General features: G+C 35.2%; 2 protein-coding genes across 2 annotated transcripts; both read right to left on the bottom strand.

The window, feature by feature from the left end:
• Nucleotides 1-310: 310 nt before the first annotated feature.
• rnf167 (ring finger protein 167) lies at nt 311-12263 on the bottom strand. Its single transcript, XM_039662433.2, has 10 exons — nt 12018-12263; nt 9098-9209; nt 8123-8203; nt 7883-8029; nt 7609-7696; nt 7128-7218; nt 4152-4257; nt 3615-3708; nt 2611-2691; nt 311-934 (listed from the first exon to the last, which is right to left on the bottom strand). The coding sequence occupies exons 2-10, from the start codon at nt 9185-9187 to the stop codon at nt 501-503; spliced, it is 1212 nt and encodes a 403-aa protein (XP_039518367.2). The 5' UTR covers nt 9188-9209; nt 12018-12263; the 3' UTR covers nt 311-500.
• Nucleotides 12264-13161: 898 nt separating this feature from the next.
• On the bottom strand, nt 13162-19559 carry spag7 (sperm associated antigen 7). Its single transcript, XM_039662092.2, has 7 exons — nt 19423-19559; nt 18877-18944; nt 18696-18784; nt 17896-17980; nt 15720-15809; nt 15292-15448; nt 13162-14007 (listed from the first exon to the last, which is right to left on the bottom strand). Exons 1-7 carry the CDS (start codon nt 19505-19507, stop codon nt 13895-13897), a joined length of 687 nt encoding a protein of 228 aa, XP_039518026.1. The 5' UTR covers nt 19508-19559; the 3' UTR covers nt 13162-13894.
• Between the last annotated feature and the right edge of the window lie 548 nt (nt 19560-20107).

Genomic DNA, 20107 nt, shown 5'->3' with positions numbered 1-20107 from the left:
TTTTTGGATGAAATAGTCCTTAAATCATCAATGACTAAAAATCTGCCCCTGCACCACAGCTATAAAATCAGAAATCTTAGACTTAAGCATATTCAGGCTTCAAACCTGTCTAGGATTGAACAGTGTTCCCCTAATCAGCTCATTAGTAGAGCCTCCAAAACCTGAAATAGGTGTCGATAAAATAAAAGGGTGCAGTGTTGATACTGTGCTCCACGGAAATAAGAAATGAATATGGGTTTGGAATGACATGAAAATGAGTAAATGATGTTTCATTCATGACCTTTAACTGTGATATTAAGAGGACACATGATTTTGTGAACCACGCCAATCTGTATTTTTTGTCAGGAAGTGTCAAATTTTGCACATTTTCCGTTTAGTGTTGGATGCACTAGCTAGGACTAATGGGATGGACGTGTAATCTCAGTGAGACTGGGTGTAAAAATCCACCTCTGCGATACACACGCGACCAAAGCGACCGAGATAAAGGGGTAGTTTTTAAATCAGACTCGTAATGCGCCGCGTCCGATGAGCTCTGTGGTGTCGCTATCCGAGGGGTGACCCTCCTCATCATCATCATCAGTACCTTCATCCGAGTCCTCTACGGGTGTGCAGTACTCGTCGTGCTGCGGTGTGTGTGGCAAGCACTGAGCGGAGGTTGTGACCGTAGCCGCGGCTTCGGTGGAGGAGTAGTTGGGAGGCGGGCTGGAGGAGGCGGGGGACGCGGGGTTGGATGAGCGGAGGAGAGGGGTGCGTTCAGAGTCAGCCTCACTGATCGCTCCGTCCTCTTCCCCGCCGGCCTCGCGCGGCCCCGCCTCTTCCTCCGAATCTGAAGACTCAGAGTTTTCTGGGTTGGGACGGGTCACGCGCTGCTTGCACACTGGGCAGGTTTTCTTGGTTAGGGTGAGCCAGGGGTCCACACACTTGCAGTGGTAAGCTGAATGATGGAAGCAAAAAAAAAAAACAGGGACAAAAATGAACTCTTGAATGAAAAAAAAAAATATGCATGTCACTTCGCTGTTTTATGAATTATGTGTGGAAAACAATGAATATAATTTCCTCCCTTGGCTGTACCAAATTCAAGCCAGATGCATGAGATGACCAAAATCTTCTATCATGATAATGATATATATATACACTACCGGTCAAAAGTTTTAGATCGGTAAGATTTTTTATGTTTTTAAAAGAAGTCTCTTCTGCTCCCCAACTGCTTAATTTGATAAAAAATACAACAAAAACCAGTATTATTGTGAAATATTATTACAATTTAAAACAGTGGTTTTCTATGTGAATATATAGTGAAGTGTAATTTATTCCTGTGATCATCATTACTCCAGTCTTCAGTGTCACATGATCCTACAGAAATTATTATAATATGATGCTCAAGAAACATTTATGATGTTTATTACATGTTTATTTCAGAATTCTTTGATGAATAGAAAGTTCAAAAGAACAGAATTGATCTGAAATGGAAAGCTTTTGTGACATTAATCACTACCATTCAAAAGTTTGGGGTCAGTAAGGTTTTATTTTTTTATTTTTGGGGGAAAGAAATTAGAAAATACTTTTATTCATCAAGGATGAGTTAAATCGATTAAAAGTTACAGTAAAGATGTTTTTAATGTTAGAAAAGATTATATTTTAAATAAATGCTGTTCTTTTGAACTTTCTATTCATCATAAAATTTTTTTGGGGAAAAATGGTAAACGACTGTTTTCAACATTGAAAATAATAACTTTTGTTTTTTGAGCATAAAATCAGCATATTAGAATGATTTCTGAAGGATCATGTGACACTGTAATCAGCAACAGTAATGATGTTGAAAATTCGGCTTTCTATTTACATTTTAAAGTATATTAAAATAGAAAACAATCATTTTAAATTGTCATAATATTTCACAATATTACCGTTTGTTGTTTTTTTTTTCCCATCAAATAAAGCAGCCTCCGGTAGTATATAAATATATATATATATATATATATATTAGAGCCAGACCGATTTATCAGCAGACCGATATTATCAGCCGATATTAGGCATTTTCCAAACTATCGGTATCGGCAGTTATAATGGCCTATAAATGAATATTTCAAAAATAAAATAAAAACGGACGAAAAACGCTTGAACCATGTCATGAGTGTTGGAGTTGTATAGTTTGTCCACCAGAGGGCACTCTACACCGTTCCTGTTGGCAACACTCGTTGAGTTGGTCACGATACATACATTGCTTGAATAACAATTAAAAGAACATCCCCATCAGTTCTCTTAACTCAAATAAGCATGACAAAATTTGTGACTATCATGTCCAGTTTAAAAAATAAATAAATAAATAAAATATCGGCCGATATATCGGAATATCGGATTTTAAAACCCAAAAATATTTGTATCGGTATCAGCCTTCAAAATCCTTTATCGGTCGGGCTCTAATATATGTATATATATATATATACACACACACACACACACACACACCTGACCTGAAACATTTACTTATTTTCACTTTAACTTCAAAATCCATACTTTAGATATGCTTATTAGAGAGAAAGAATAAAGACAACACACACACACACACACACACACACACTGCTCACACAGATGATGGAGCAGCTCACTTACCATGTGAACACGGCAGCACTCTCAGCTTATCTCCCTCTTCATATTCATCTAAGCAAATCGCGCACACATCATACTTGTCACCTGAGAAAAATATGGCATTATTGAAGTGTTAGATGTTCCGGTAGAACAATCATGCTTTGCTATGAGAACACATCAGTCATCAGTGAGTTACATGTGACACGTGCTGACATCCAGTGCTGTTAATTATCATCTTTAGAGCACCCAAACATGATTTTATGAAAAAAAAAAAGCTGAACTTCTATTATTTGCAAGTAGCAGTGGCCAGTGTTGGGTGTAACTAATTACTAAGTAATTAGTTACTGTAATTTAATTACTTTTCCCTTGAAAATGTAAAGTAAGCGATTACTTTAATTAGTTACTTCTGATGTAATTAAGGTAAATACTGTGCATCAATCCGACCTCACGGCGATTCGTATGCATTTTATGAGGTGTCTAAATATTACGACCGCACTCGTACAAATTCGTTTGAATTATTGTAAAATATGTATGAAAAAAGTGTGAAATGTCATGAGATCAGACATAAAACAATAGTGGGTTTAATATCAAAATGTTTTGTCTGATGCTAAAAAGTATGTTTTTATAATGTAACTTTCTCCACCTTGGTCAGTTTAAGGATAATTCATGCAATTTTATAGCATTTATTTGAAAGAATTAAAACAGATTCATGTCTATCCTTGTATTATTCAGCTGGTTGAGATTGATATGGGATTTTGAAAGTAATTATAGTAATTAAATACTTTTTAGAGAGTAATTAGTACAGTAATCTTGAAACAGGTAATTAGTAACTAGTAATTAATTACTTTTTTTAGAGTAACTTACCCAACACTGGGAGTGGCAATGCATTTCTTTAGCTATGCTATGGATTTTTTTCATGTTTGGTTTGCAAACCTGACCATATTCATAAGCAAAAGTGTGCATTACAGTAAAAGTGTTTTTGTTGGAGGCATTGAACCCAGACTATTAACAAACTCTCTTTCGCTCACCTTTAACAAACTTGTGAGTGGGGATTTTCTTCAGCTGTTCTTTGGAGAGTCTGTTTTTCCGAAGTCTCTTCCTGTGCTGCACGCACCGCACAACCTGGACCAGTTAGAAGGAAACACATATATCATCACCCACCAATGAACGCATCATCGGCTCTTTTACAAATCCTACATAGACGCCAACCTAGAGAACATTTTTTTGCCATCATAAAGGCACTCCGGATGTGAAACTATTCCAAACAGTAGAAAGAAAAACTATGCTCTACACTTTTTTTCAGACTTTCCTAAAAGCTGCAATCACTGTAATGGAAACTGAAAACATCTGATACACTAGTAAATCTTCTCTTTTTGTGTTCCATTAGAAAAAATAAATAAATAAATGTGGGTTTAGGTGAGTTGACTAGTGTACTACAAAAAACTAGTGTAAGAATATACACAGCATTTCATATTATCACTAGAATATATGTGATAAAAACGTAAATAATGTTCAAGACACCTGTAATCCCAAGACATTTATAAAGAAGTCAAGGCAGCACTGACCAGTATGACGACCATGACAATGATGATCATGCCGACGACTCCAGTGAAGGGGATGAGATAGTAGGACAGAGGAAAGGAGAACTCTGGCTTCAGGATCACATAGGCCCTGCAGCAAAGTGAGTCAGCAACAAAAGTTACACACACGATAACATACATGCCTACCTATGCAACCTATGCCCCTGAGGCTGGCAAGCTGAATAAAATCATTCAAAATGAGTGTGTATATGCCACTTGGAAGTTTGGACATTATTGTAATGCTCATTATTGTTTTTTCTTCTTCTTAATAAGTGTATGACTAGTTAGAGTGGAATATAGTTAAGAACTTCTCTTAATACCGTAAACTACCCAAAGAGTTTCAAAGTGTTCAAATATACGTTTTTTTTAATTTATTTATTTATTTGTTGACGGCCGCTACATAATCACCACACCAGGGCGGAATAGTGCAGGCATCGTCTAAAAATAGATGTGTGCGAACTATAAAATGTATTTAGGAGTACATAAAAATCAGGTTCCTGCAGGTCTTTAATAATTCAGTTTTAAAGGGATAGCTCACTTTGAAATTATTTTTTGGTATGTTTTATCTTACCTCAAGGGCATCCAAGATGTAGGTGTCTTTGTTTCAACAGTATTTTCAATTTTGATATTTTTAGGTCGAACCGTTCTTGTCTGTCAGTCATATAATGGAGGTCTATGGTCACCACCTCAAAGAGCATGCACAGAGAAGTCCAAATTAAACATGATTTAATGACTCGTAAATGTAAGTACACATTGATGGCCTAAGACATGAAACAGGCGGTTTATGTGAGAAAACGATCAGTATTTATATCGTTTTTAGTCACAAAGCTCCCGTGCCTTCAGATCACTTGGACGTGGCTGTGGTTGCAAGAGGTAAAAACGATATAAATACTGTTAGTTATCTCACACAAACCGCTCGTTTCCTGTCTTAGGCCATCAATGTGTACTTACATTTACGAGTCATTAATTCATGTTTAATTTGGACTTCTCTGTGCATGCTCTTTGAGGTGGTGACCATAGACCTCCATTATATGACTGACAGACAAGAATGGTTTGACCTAAAAATATCAAAATTGAAACTATTTTGGAAACAAAAGACACCTACATCTTGGATGCCCTTGAGGTAAGCTAAAACGTAACAAGAATTAATTTCAAAGTGAACTATCCCTTTAAGTATCTTAAATGGTGTAACAAAAGTCTTAATTATCATGTGAAGAGGCTATAGACGAATCCGACGAGCGTTCTTGTGTAGGCTGCCATCTTGTGGCGACGCCATTACTGAGCTGTTACATCGGCATAGACATATGCACCGGTATGTAAACAAACCTCGGAGATAAGGTGATAACGCACCCTTGATGACAGCTACAGCCAGGCAGACTTGATGGGTTGATGATGTTAGACATTGGCCTCCAGTCACAGATGAAGGTACAAACGATCTTACAGATTATTTATGAAAATAGCTTGGCAAGCTAGCTAGGCTAACGTTTGCTACCGAGGAAACTAAAAAAAAGATCTGTCCATTTGGCAACAATAAATAAATAAATAAATGAAATCAAATAAACAATTTCATGTTTTTCATTTGTGTCCATTATTTATCTCATTTTTACATTGCAACGGGCATGGGTAAGGTAACGTTACAGCTAGAAAGTATACATAATATCGACCAACTACTGTTTTTAAACCATGGAAAGAGGTCAATATAACAGCAGGAGAACAATTATGTCACATAACGTTACATTCAGCTCAGGAAAGCCATTTAATGACCATAGCATGTTAATTGAATAAAAAAAATAACAAGAGAGGAGATTTTGCTGATCACTATATCACACATTTATTATATTTTTTTACTTATGTCATTAAATAATTGTTATTATACGCGAATGTCCGCGTCTTGTACTCGCCCAGGAAATCTTTGTAAACCGTACGGCTCCAGACAGGGGCAGTCGACCCGGGGTATTCACAATGTTTTCTCTTCAAAATTGAAATTTTACTGCCACCATTGAAACAATTTATAACGGAAACTGTTTACCCACTCGACATTATACAAGGGCTAACGTTGTAACGTTAGTGACAGTCGTAAATCACGAGCTGTTTATTCCAGTGGACGCAAGTTGCAACTAAAACAATAGGAGGCAATGGCGCAACGCTACCCAGCAACAGCTCAGTAATGGCGCCCGCTTACTTCCGGTAGTTTCGCCGGATTCGTCTATAGGAAAACAGGAATTGCGAAACACTTTAATATGATTATTAATTATTTCAAAAGGCGATGATTACATAAAAAAGGGTGAGATCTGCGTTTTCAAAGTAAAAATGTTTCTGTTCTACAGGTTTGAGGTTTTAGAGCAGTTTGCAATTAGTGAATACTGTGCATTTAAGTCAAGAGATCGCTTATGATCTACTACTGTTGATGAATTATGCATTCATATTATTAATACATAATGAAAGGAATTGTGAATTATGTATTCATATATATTACAATGTTTACTTTATGGTGTTTGTTTTGTAATGTCTTAGATAGTTGTAAGAGCGCATAATGTTATCTCACTCATATGTTTTAATAATGATGAAAGTAATAAAGACATGTCAAAATAAGAGTCCCTAAATATTTTGGACTTGTTTAGAATAAACTTCCCACATTATGCAGGAATTTTTTTTTCTGGTTATTATTGGTATTTAGGTAACAAAATCCGGCATTTAACTCTATAGTGTTTAGAGTATACAGAATTCCATATTTATTAAATACAGTTTGAAGAAAAAATATCAGTAAGACTAGTGTACTTTTTTTTTATATGCAAGGTTTATATGCGTGACGAATTTTTAGGCTGACGAACATGAAAATACGCATACGAATATTTCGTACTCAGTGTGCAATGGCCTTAAGAGTGTCCAAATGACTGGTTGTACGTATGTATCTGTATTAAATGTGTGTGTAAGAATGTGTGTAGCCTGTTTTATTCTCACCCTTTCTCTGGTATGATAAAGCTGCGCAGTATTTGAGAGGCATAGTAGCTTGTGAACACAGAGGGAATCTCGATCCCATCCGCGATGGTGTCTAAAAAGAAACAAAAGAGATTCCGAGGATTAAAAAGTATGTGTCTGGCAAAAACAAATGTCACAAACCATTTTGAATAGGACTGTATATTGAAATTGGCAAAATTCGAAAGAAGAGGGACCCACATCATCACACACCTTCCACCACACCTAGAGATTGGCATGGGGTACTTTCCATAAGATCATCTTTCAATGCAAATCAAACCAGCTATTAGGCTAACTGAAGTAAAACCATGCCAATCTCTAGGTGTGGTGGAAGGTGTGTGATGATGTGGGTCCCTCTTCTTTCGAATTTTGCAAATTTCAATATACAGTCCTATTCAACCAAACCAAGAGTTTATTTCCCATAATTGTTCAATACAAGCAGTGCATGTGTGTGTGCCTCTCTCACCATTGCTGGATCCCATACTGAGAAGTGAATTAGAGAACATGTTGTGAACTATGGCAGCACTGTAACCGGCCTGCTGTGCATGGAGCACCTAGAAGACCCAAAAATCAAAACATAAACAATATTACTCACTTTTTCTGTTGTTCATTATTGACTAATCAAAGTCTGGATGAGTGACATTTCTTTGGCCAAATCATATAATTAACACTTATGTGCATATGTACATTTACACAATATATTTTTTTCATTTATTAGAATAGCTTTGCTGTGCATTAACCTTGATATCAAAGTTACAGTCGTAGCGTCGAATGAGGACAATGTATTTCGTAGAGCTGTTTGTAGTGGGATCTGAGGGTGTGGGAGAAACTGGAGGAGGATCTATAGGTGCGCAAGCGTTCTGAGGACGAGCTTCAACCAGCACACCCTGGGGGATAGAGAGAGAAGTCAGTCACACTAATGCAATAACATTAGTTAGTTACTGGGTAAAACTACAAGTCCAGAAGCAGGGATTCATTACACTGAGTCCATCTTTTGGCAGGGGAGAGCCAAAGAGAGAAGGCAGATCCTCAAACAGCATGGAGGTCATGTTACTGTAATGCTGCATGGAATAAAATAGAGTCCATTAGCTAATGCAGTACAAAAACATTATAGAGCAATCAAACAACCCACATTAATAAATTAATATTGATTGTAAAAAGGTGAAGCGTGTACATTTCATGCAACCAAATACTCTGTGCCATACAGTCTCTAAAACCGATAAAAGCCTTAAAGGAGTAGTTCACTTTTCAAAAAACTTTTGCTGATAATTTACTCACCCCCATGTCATCCAAGATGTCCATGTCTTTCTTTCGTCAGTCGTTTTTGATGAAAACATTCCTGCATTTTTCTCCATATAATGGACTTCAATGGGGACCAAACGGTTCAAGGTCCAAATCAGAGTTTCAGTGCAGCTCCAAAGGGCTTTAAACGACACCAAATGATGAATAAGGGTCTTATCTAGCGAAATGATCACTCATTTCAAAAATAAATAACAAAGTTTAAGTTTTATAAGCTCAAATGCTTGCCCTGCTCTGTTTGTTGAATCAACCAAATGACTCGAAAAAAGATTTGTTCATTTTGATGAACGAGTTCGAATAGGAGAGTCACGAATGCGCGTCACAGAACAGAGCAAGGCGAGCGTTTGAGCTTATAAAACTTAAACTTTGTTATTTATTTATTAAATGAGCGAACGTTTCGCTTGATAAGACCCTTATTCATCGCCTGGAATCGTTAAACCCCTTTGAACAGTTTGCAGTTTGCACTGAAAGTGTCTTTGACCTTGAACCGTTTGGTTCCCATTGAAGTCCATTATATGGAGAAAATCCTGGAATGTTTTCATCAAAAACCTTAATTTCTTTTCGACTGAAGAAAGAAAGACATGGACATCTTGGATGACATGGGGGTGAGTAAATGATGAACTACTCCTTTAATAATTCTGAAAGCTGACACTTACAGCATATATATATGCCTGACCAGGAGAGGGTGCCAGAGTGAAGCATAAGACCAGGAGCGAGACGCCCAGTCGAGTCCCCACACACACCATCCTGATGAGGGGCGATGAAGACCTGCATATAGATTCATGAGTTAACAAACTTCAACATTAATGACCAAATTGTTCAGCAAGCAATGTCTAAAGAAATTAGACATAGAAAAGTATGAAACAGTTCAGTCTGTTAAGTACATCACTTTTATTTCTAAGAAAGCTCATATCAACTCTATATCAAATTATAAAACTTTTCTTCCCTCAGGAGGAAGTCATGACTATCAGCAGTTTTGTAAGCGCCTGATCTGTGCTAATAATAACATGAATGAAACTATGAATGATTTGATCTGTTTGATTAATATTACCACAGCAACCCGCTAATTAGCTTTTAAAGTCGATGATGAAACTGAACTTTTCTTCTATTTTGTGATGTATATCTAAGCGTAAAGGATAAAAAAAAACATTAGTATAGCTTTTATTCATTTCCAGGATATGAATGCTTGATATCAACAATTTAATTGCTGATATCTGTAATTGTATTTTCACTAGTGAAATGTCACCATAGGCTGCTGCCATTCAAAATAAATTGTTGATATCAAAAATGTATTTTTTACTAGTAGAAATATCATTTTTGATATCAATAACACTGTACAATTACAAAACATACAATTATATTGTAACTAGTAAAAATGCAAATTCCTGATTTCAATAATTAAAATGTCAATTTGTCACTAGTTGAAATGTCTATTCTTGATATCAACAATTCAATTGGTACTAATAAAAATGATCATTTTTGATATCTGAAAATGTATTTGATATCAATATTATTTCAGATATCTAAAATGGCTTTCTTACTAGTAGCAATCACATTCATGATATCAGAAATTATCATTATCACTAGTAAAAATTTAATTCTTGATATCAAAAACTAACATTGTTACTAGTAAGCAATTAAATTTTGAATATCAAGAATAGACAATTGAATTCTTGACATCAAAAATAAAGGTTTTTACTAGTAATGATTGTATTTCTGATATGTGGAATTGCAATTTCAACTAGTAAAAAAACAATTCTTGACATCAACAATTGGTTTTGAATGGCAGCCTATGGTGACATTTCACAAGTGAAAATACAATTGTTGATATCAAGAATTAAATTTTTGATATCAAAAATGTAATTGTTGATATCAACAACTGAATTATTGACATCAAAAATATAATTGTTGATATCAAGAATTCATATCCTGGAAATGAATAAAAGTTAAAACAGCTTGCCATAGTATACGAAGGAGGAGTTGTGACATTTTGATTATACATTATCATTTAAGTAAATAAATACTTTTTTAAAAATGAAAACATGCACAGATGAATTATTCACAATACGATAATAACATGCATTTACAAAATAGATTTTCATCAATCTTCATTTCATGCTGACTTCAATGTTCTGACAAAACCAGTTTCCTGTTTTTAAATAGTTTCCTATTTCTATTCAAACAGCATGCTAAATGACTTGCAATATGGCTTGAAGCAATTATTAAACTGCAAAGGTTGCGGTTTAACTAAACTAAATAGGCCAGTGTTTCCAGCATCTCGATTCACAGTAAATGCTCAACACAAACTCCATCTCTGCATCTGGGTCACTTAAACCTGAACGCAACATGTACCAGCCATCTTCACATACTTGCAATGAGAAGCGATTTATCAACAGAGAAGCTTTAATGGCTTCCTGCACTTCTTTGTCAAAATAATTTGAGCATTTCGAGAATTACACGTCAGCTTTCCAATAAATGAATAATCCTGCCTGTAAAACACACTGAGCACATTCAGTAATTTCAAGTGTTCCTACACAGATAAATCAGCCGGAAGTGAAACCAACTACTACAGCAAGTACTTTACAGACTAGCCTATAACAGGTTTAATGCCAATGTAAAGATCTACTTTTAATGGGGTTAATTCATAAACATGTATGGGTGAGTGAAACCACAACATAAGCATTCATTTCAATTCAATAAAAAACAATAGCTAAGACATGTATGCAAGGTGTGTCTGAGTCACCCAACATGTTTAGTATCTGGTGGCTCAAATGAAGAGCGGTCTTTCCAGATTTGCAAATGGTATATTTGTGTTGTTTTGTGATTAAACAAGAAACCAGTCATACAATTGTTCAGATGTGATTCTGCTACACTGAATGTTGTCACTAAATATCACTCAACAAGAGCGATTAATCGCCTAGCATTCAGCCGTTAGTCGATTATTGTCAACAGCAAATTAGTTGTTTTTCGTTGAAGATTTAACATCAGTTTGCCATTTAATCAACATTATTCTACTTACAATAGTGATAATCTCCTAATGCTTATTGCTTGCAATACCATGGCCTTATTTTTCTGTTAGTGTTTACTGACTTCATGTGACTTTCTTTACGCATTTTATTGTCAAGCCCTATAAAACTACGGGGAATAGTAAAACAAAATAGCGTTTTTTCGCACAAGTCAGCACTCATAGATCATTAAAACTAGTAATGTTTTAACACGACTTTATAGCTAGTGAGCAACAGCACAGACTTTATAACCAACAATTACAACTTAATTGCAACCAATAACAACCCGTGAGTACTGACACACAGACATCAAACAGTAAACAAAAATAAAATCTCCAAATTCCTCTCTACTATGATAATGTAGGAAATATAATAATTGCGTCATGATGAATCGATCATCCTTCAAGCTAACGTTAACGTTACTTCCCGACTCTTTTGGTTTCATTGAAAAAACTATTTCTGAAAAAACAAATTATATTTTGGAAAGTACAATGGAGCGCTAAACGTTAGAGTGTCGTTTGTAATGTAACACAATGGCAAGGTGTCTGTTAGTTTGTAATTGTTTACTCACTGTACAAGCGACTGCCAGCTAGCTGGCTAATCACTCGTCTTCCTTAGCGGACAGCTGACGTTAGTCTTCCTCTCGCGTCGTTGCTTTGATTCAGCTGTAATGGCGCTTATTCCTCCAAAAGATCCTTCTCGAAGCTCATAGCTCATTGATTTGTATCGGTTTCTCTGGATGTTTGGCTGATTCGACCCTTCGTGGGACTACGATCTCACGTTTGTTTACAATCCTGTAAGGCCAACAGGAAGTGCGAGAACTGCAAGTATCGCGATACCGATGACTGAGATTTCAAATGAGGGTCCGTGGGATTCATGAAGGAAGTGCAGTGTGAGAGAAGTTATTAAAGGAGTTGTTCACTTTAAAAAATCTTTTGCTGATAATTTACTCACCCCCATGTCACCCAAGATGTCCATGTCTTTCTTTCTTCAGTCGAAAAGAAATTAAGGTTTTTGATGAAAACATTCCAGGATTTTCGCCATATGGACTTCATTGGGAACCAAACGGTTCAAGGTCCAAATGAGAGTTTCAGTGCAGCTTCAAAGGGCTTTAAACGACACCAGACAATGAATAAGGGTCTTATCTAGGACCCTTCGAGTCATGACTCGAAAAAAGATTTGTTCATTTTGATGAACGAGTTTGAACAGGAGAGTCACGAACGCTCATCACAGAACAGAACAAGGCGAGCATTTGAGCTTATAAAACTTAAAACTTTTTTATTTAGTTTTTAAATGACCGATCGTTTCGCTTCATAAGACCCTTATTCATCGTCTGGTGTCGTTTAAAGCCCTTTGAAGCTGCACTGAAACTCTCATTTGGACCTTGAACCGTTTGGTTCCCAATGAAGTCCATTATATGGAGAAAATCCTGGAATGTTTTCATCAAAAACCTTAATTTCTTTATGACTGAAGAAAGAAAGACATGGACAACTTGGATGACATGGGGGTGAGTAAATTATCAGCAAAAGTTTTTTTTTAAAAAGTGAACTACTCCTTTAAGTCAAATGTTTAAAAAACGTAAATAGGGTAAGGGTTTAAAATGTTAGTAAATATAATAAATAACCAGGAAAATTACACTTCATGGCATATGCACGATTTTTGAAGGGTAAATAAAGGGTAAACCATCACCAGGCAGTCAGTAAAGCGACTGGGAAAACGATTTGTCTTTATCTTTATTTTGAAACAGTTTTATGACATTACATTAGGCTTAAATACAAATTAGCATCATATTTGATACATCTAGTCATGGTCCATGACCCAGAATGATGATTAGCCAGTGTAAATGGACAAAAGATGTTAAACACAGATGAGATACATATGCTTATTAGAGCTCAAACTAAGCAAACAGACTGAATTCAACACTTGTGTATAAAAGACACAATGTACACTTAAAACATATCCTTAACCAAATTTATTTAAAACAGAACAGCTACAAGAAATAACTACTAGTTTAAGGACGTGCTGTCTCATGACTTAAAATAAACACGATTAAAATATCCATAGAGTCAAAACTACCAGTTATGTCAAGGCAATAAATATGACTGTTTTAATCAATGGAAATGCAAATGAAAACTATAATAAAACCAAATGTGTTTTAACAGATAACTTATATTAAATAGAGGTCACCATGCCAAAATACACAAGGATTTGCTTCCTTAAACAGTTTCCGTTTATTCTAATAATGACCTTTAAAAACACATAATTTGGGACAGTAATATAGTTCAAAGCATTTCTGAACAGTGCGCTTATACTGTGGCAGTTCTGGACTGCCTTTATGTGCATAAATTCATCTTTACCAAACCCTGCTGTTTATGTAAAACATAGTCATATGAGTAAAATACTGTTCTATCACCCAAATGATCACACACACACACACACATGCGCCTCTCACACACCGCTGCCAGCTCCTTCTTCCTCGCCTTTCTTCTGCCTTTTTTTGGCTCGGATCTCATTCATGGCTTCCTCAATGGAGCGAGTGTCTCTCTTATTGGCCACAGGAACTGTAACAATGAGAGTAAACACACATGGTCAAAAAAAAAAATCAAGGAAAAGGCATGTAGGACAGAACATGCCTGGGCTATTTTACTTCCATAAAGGCTTAAAGTCAGTTTAAAACCAAAATTGATTTACTTCTATTGATACAGGAAATTTGGTAATTATTGTCTATGTTGTTTTTGTCTGGTAAACGACAAGTTTTGTGATCTCATGGTAAGAGGCCAGGGCGAGTCGGTTACATGTTTCTGGTCATGGTAGGAATAGCATTTTATGAATAACCAGGATTACTTGTTAAAGGAGTAGTTCACTTTTCAAAAAACTTTTGCTGATAATTTACTCACCCCCATGTCATCCAAGATGTCCATGTCTGTCTTTCTTCAGTCGAAAAGAAATTAAGGTTTTTAATGAAAAAGTTCCAGGATTTTTCTCCATATAATGGACTTCAATGGGAACCAAACGGTTCAAGGTCCAAAAGAAACTTTCAGTACAAACTGCGAACTTGTTCAAAGGGCTTTAAACGTTTCCAGGCGATGAATAAGGCTCTTATCAAGCGAAACGATCGCTCATTTTTAAAAAAAATAACAAAGTTGAAGTTTTATAAGCTCAAACGCTCGCCTTGCTCTGTTCTGTGGTGCACGTCCGTGACTCTCCTGTTCGAACTCGTTCAACAAAATGAACAAATCTTTTTCCGAATCAATTCGTTCGTTTCTTTCGCCGAATTAACCAAATGACTCGGAAAAAGATATGTTCATTTTGATGAACGAGTTCGAACAGGAGTGCGTTACAGAACAGAGCAAGGCGAGCGTTTGAGCTTATAAAACTTAAACTTTGTTATTTATTTATAAAACGAGCGCTCGTTTCGCTTAATAAGACCCTTATTCATCGTCTGGAATCGTTTAAAGCCCTTTGAACAGTTTGCAGTTTGCACTGAAACTGTCTTTTGGACCTTGAACCGTTTGGTTCCCATTGAAGTCCATTATATGGAGAAAATCCTGGAATGTTTTCATCAAAAAACCTTAATTTCTATTCGACTGAAGAAAGAAAGACGTGGACATCTTGGATGACATGGGGGTGAGTAAATTATCAGCAAAAGTTTTTTCAAAAGTGAACTACTCCTTTAACCCCGGGTAAAGCATGAGCAGTGCGAAACGTGACGCAAGATAACCCAGGATTATACTTACCCGGGATAACTAATTCAAGTGTAAAATTCACTAAATGTGCAATACTTCACTCGACACAGAGCTGCGTGATATAGATTTAAAGTGTTTTTACTAAGTGTTTTTACACACCACAGCCATATGCCTGGTTGGCCTCCAGCGTGTGTGCGGCGTCTTTAGCAGCAGACGTTCCTATCAGATGGCTGTATTTGTCTCTGTAGTTTGAGTTGGGCGACGCGGGCCTCTTCACACTGTGACTGGCTGCTTCCATCTCCAGCGCAGCCTTTTCCTGAAGAGAGTGCAGCAAAACATGTAAATATGTCTTTGAAGAATTAGTAAAATACAGGATATCCAATTAGCCAGATACTTCCCAACAGAAATACTGTATTAAAGGGATAGTTCACTATGAAATTAATTTTTGGTATGTTTTAGCAAAGTGAACTATCCCTTTAATTCATAACAAAGCTCTATACGATTACGGAATGACTTTCTCTGCTTATCTTCTGTTTTGAGGTTTTGAAGCCTAACTTGCACAGTTTTCAGTATGGACGTCCTCTTACCTTTAGTCGACGCCTCTCCTCAGCTTTCTGCGGGTCCCACTCCTCACCTTTGCGATAAGCCTCCAGTTCTTCATCTGATGGTGCAAACTCCTTCAAAACCAAACACACTAAGCATTAATACACAGTGTTCGGTAATTCAGAATAGTTCAGAATAGAGTTTTTTTTCTTTTCTCACTACTGTCACATCTGAGGTAGTGTTTAAGGGTGTAATTACTGTATACCATCATGTCACAAATCAAAACATTTCACGATACTGAACTTACATTACGATGATACTCCAAGATATACACTCTTAGAAGAAAGGGTTCTATTTATGTAGCATAGGGTTCTTTTCTCAACTCCAAATGACATTTTATGCTAAAAAAGGTTCTATAATGACAAGAAAGTACCCTTTTGGCACAAAGGTTCTTAATAGGCTATCATTCATTATTATATATTAAAATATTACATAATTCTGCAATATTTTGTAGTTGTAATTAAATTATTGTTTATTAAACTTAATATCACATTTTAATCATGCTGATTTTTGGAGGAGACAATCTGAAATGGCACTCTTCGTGGTATATTGATTAACTACATAAAATTACATAAATATATACATTTTCTAACCCCCATATCTTGAATTTTGATATAGAACATTTTAGGGGTTCCAAATACGTAGCGCTTTAGAACCTTTTAAGGTTCCATATAGAACCTTTTCTTCTAAGAGTGTATGATAAAAGGTTACCACATTTTTTTTTCTTTTTTTTCTGTTGGTTAAAATGTTAAATGTGGTATACCATTGTGGGTGTAAATCAATGGGCTTGGGTTTGGTGCTGGAAACCCAATGCACAGGACAATAATAAAATATTCATGATTCTGAAGCTGAAAATACATAATTATTTTAGATGAATATGCTTGATTCACTGACTAGATTTATTTAAAATAATGCTGGTCACTTTTTACTGGTAACATCAGACATTTGGCATAATCAGGACCCACAAATATCCCCCCATTGCATTATTATACATCATATATAGCACTGATACTAGATTTTTTCCCCTCACACAGTAATTTTATTTTGGGTGAACTGTACACAATAAATATTGTCACAATATTTAACAATAAAAAACAGTTTTTTTCTCACAATTGGGAGTTTATATCTCGCAATTCTGACTTTATAACACATAATGAGTTTATATCTCGAAATTCTGACATCTTTTCTCAGAATTGTGAGATATAAACTAGCAATTGCGAGTTATCAGGCCAATTCTAGGGAAAAAAAGAGTAACTTTTCCCCCCTCAGAGAAGAATCTCGCAATTCTGACTTTATAACACGCAATTGCGACTTTATATAAATAAATTCTGACTTTTACACAATTGCGACTGTATATCAATCAATTCTGACTTTGCATCTTATAAAGTCAGAATTGCGAGATATAAAGTCGTGATTGCATCTTATAAAGTCAGAATTGCGAGATATAATCACGACTTTATATCAATCAATTCTGACTTTATATCTCGCAATTCTGACTTTACAACACACAATTGCGATTTTATATCAATCAATTCTGACTTTATCACGCAATTGCGACTTTATATCAATCAATTCTGACTTTATATCTCGAAATTCTGACTTTATAACATGCAATTGCGACTTTATATTAATCAATTCTGACTTTATATCTCGCAATTCTGACTTTACAACATGCAATTGCGACTTTTTATCACGCAACTGGGACTTTAAATCTCGCAAATGTGAGAAAAAAAGTGAGAATTGTGAGATAAAAAGTTAGAATTACCTTTTTTATTTTTCATTCTGTGGTGCGCTGTGCGCTGTAGAAATAATTGCAAGAATGTCTCATTTTCCATTTGTATTTTTATTATTTTGTTTAGAATTTTTTGCCACTTTTTAAATGTCTATATGGTTTTTATTATTTTTTTTGTTCGAGTTATTTTTGCACATCAAGTTAAACAATGAAAATGAGTAATATTGAGCTGAAATATAAATGATATAAAAAAACTTAAATTTTATTTTTGTAAACATTTATTTTATTTCAAGCAACAAAAAAAAAACATTTAACAGTTTTTTTTTTCATTTCAGTTAACTATAACTAAATGTGCGAACAGAATTAAAAAATGTCGATGTACAACACAAGGAAACATATTTACAAAGATCCTTGTCTTCAATACATACCTTTTTAAACAGCATGACGTATCTGCTCTCTTCATCCTCACCAAAGGAAAAGGATGACAGCCCTGCAACCTCGGCTACATCATGCCTGAGAGAAGTGGAGGCGTTAGCATGAACTGTACGGTACATCAAGCAAAAAAACAAGACATGGCTTATATAGTCGTTTCTTAATATTAAACTAGAATAGCAGATTGCATTTAAAATAAATGTATTTTGACATTGATTAATCACAGCTGATAATGTTATAGACTCTGAGAAGATCTTATGCCATTCTGAAGGGCATCAAATGTAACCCTAATCTAGGAATTGAACTCGATAATCAAAAGTATCTGCAAACACGCTTCTATAAGCATGTAGTTCACTTTGCAGAAGACTTCATCATGTCTTAAGAAATTTATAACAAAAATAGAAAGTAAAGGACAATATCATGTTTATTTTAAGCACGAGCTGCAGACAATATTTTTCATTTTCATTTAGTTTAAAGTCAGCATGAAGCAGAAGTTGTGATAGTATTGTCCCACCTTATTGTGATGCATATTTTGATTAAAGATTTACAAGGGCACATGTATCTAAAAAAATTGTTATGTGCATGGATAAATCATTTATAATAAATACAGCAATGATACATAAAGCATTTTGACTAATTTTATATACTAAAATAAAAAAAAAAATCTTAACAGAAAACATAAACAATAATAATAACAAATTGCTAAAATGTCAACTAAATTTAAAACGCACACTGAAAAATATTATTCAAAATATAGCATATCAATGATACTAAAATTTCACTGAATTGAACTCACAATATGCTTCTCTCGATCTTTCCCATCGGGTCATATTTCTTCTTCTGTAGTTTGCTGTCCTGAATGAAGTCTGACACCTCTTTCTCCATCTAAAGCAAAAATCACACTCATTTTCATGAATAAAAGCGTCCGATGTCATAGGCTCCTGTTTATGTGAGATAAATAAAGCCAGTAACGTTACCTTTCTCCTAAACTCAGTTTTTTTTCTCTTCTCATCCTCCTCGAGCTTCTTCAGTCTGGCTGCTTGTTCTGCACAACAAGAACAAAAATAATCAGAATATTCAATAAAAATTACAAAAATTATTTCTTATGCAACACCTGTATGTGCACCGTTGGAATTGTTAATGAACAATTAGTATTCAACATTGTCAATGAAATTGCTTATTAAAGCTTAGCTATTATTGTTGAACTGCTATCTTGCAATAGATTATTCGTGTTTTTAAGACACAGCAAATGTACGGCTGGCCTATTTATAAAACAGTTTAATACCAACCACAAACGGCATCAACAAACCAGATATGACGTCGAGAGGATTTTCAACGACAGATGACGTATGTACGTACATGTATTTTCTCAAGCGGTGATTGGTTATATTTATTGCAGAGTTGGTGTCGCAGAGGGCACTCGGATATTTGTTTATTTCCACTTGCAAATCTACAAGCATTCTCAGTTTCATATTCTTAGCTAACGTACAAGGAAGCGTATTTGTAGAATTAAAACGTTATACCTCTAGCTTTCCGTCGGCTTTCTTGGTTGTGAAGGGTTGGAGGCTTTTCCATCGAGCTCAAGATCGAGCCCAGGAGGTCCGCCATCTTTGGACTGTTTAACTCTGACCGGAAACTCGCCGCATGCTGCTTTCTTGAAATTGCATTCTGGGTAATGTGGTCCAACCAGCGGACTTCACAATGACGTAATTAAATCCAAATAAATGGGCTGAATCTGAGGTAAAACACCCAGGCGTACGATTAATAGTATTTGTATAGTTGAGCAAATGCTTGCTACATCGGTTTTATCATGTAGGAACTTTTACAAAAATGAAAAAAATCATTTTTCTTGATAATTTTATGATTCACATTCAGAAACACTATTTCGTTTATTCTGCTCATTTATTCACGTATTGACTCGCTTTACTATCAGGTTAGAAAAATGTATATTTTTAAAGGTTTTATTAATTATGTTTCTAAATGGAATATTTAGAAAAAAAATTGGTTAATATCAATTTGTTCTTTTAGGTGCATGTCAAATATAGATATTAGGCAAGAATTAACTTTTGTTCTACACCCAGCAGTATAACAACTGAACAAAGTATGTAAATATTTTATATAATATTTTTTTTAACTCATATTTTCAAGTTTACTAATGAAGTGTTACTTAAAACAGCGCTGTTTAATTTACTAGTTATGTTAAATTGT

The sequence above is a fragment of the Pimephales promelas genome, chromosome 4 (assembly GCF_988280905.1).
Source record: "Pimephales promelas chromosome 4, fPimPro1.hap1.1, whole genome shotgun sequence".
Classification (NCBI taxonomy): Eukaryota; Metazoa; Chordata; class Actinopteri; order Cypriniformes; family Leuciscidae; genus Pimephales; species Pimephales promelas.
The sequence above is the reverse complement of the archived record's forward strand: the minus strand, read 5'-3'. Positions and strand labels throughout refer to the sequence as shown.

Bases quoted from the DNA above. Each gene is read 5' to 3' on its own strand.
- rnf167 (XM_039662433.2), bottom strand. From the start codon at position 9,187: ATGGTGTGTGTGGGGACTCGACTGGGCGTCTCGCTCCTGGTCTTATGC. The intron at 7,697-7,882 runs GTTAATGCACAG...TGGGTCTTCTAG, and splicing joins ACTGTAACTTTGATATCAAG to GTGCTCCATGCACAGCAGGC. The intron at 935-2,610 runs GTAAGTGAGCTG...TCCATCATTCAG, and splicing joins AGTGCTGCCGTGTTCACATG to CTTACCACTGCAAGTGTGTG.
- spag7 (XM_039662092.2), bottom strand. From the start codon at position 19,507: ATGGCGGACCTCCTGGGCTCGATCTTGAGCTCGATGGAAAAGCCTCCA. The intron at 17,981-18,695 runs GTGAGTTCAATT...CACTTCTCTCAG, and splicing joins AAGATCGAGAGAAGCATATT to GCATGATGTAGCCGAGGTTG. The intron at 14,008-15,291 runs GTGTGTAAAAAC...TCATTGTTACAG, and splicing joins CAACCAGGCATATGGCTGTG to TTCCTGTGGCCAATAAGAGA.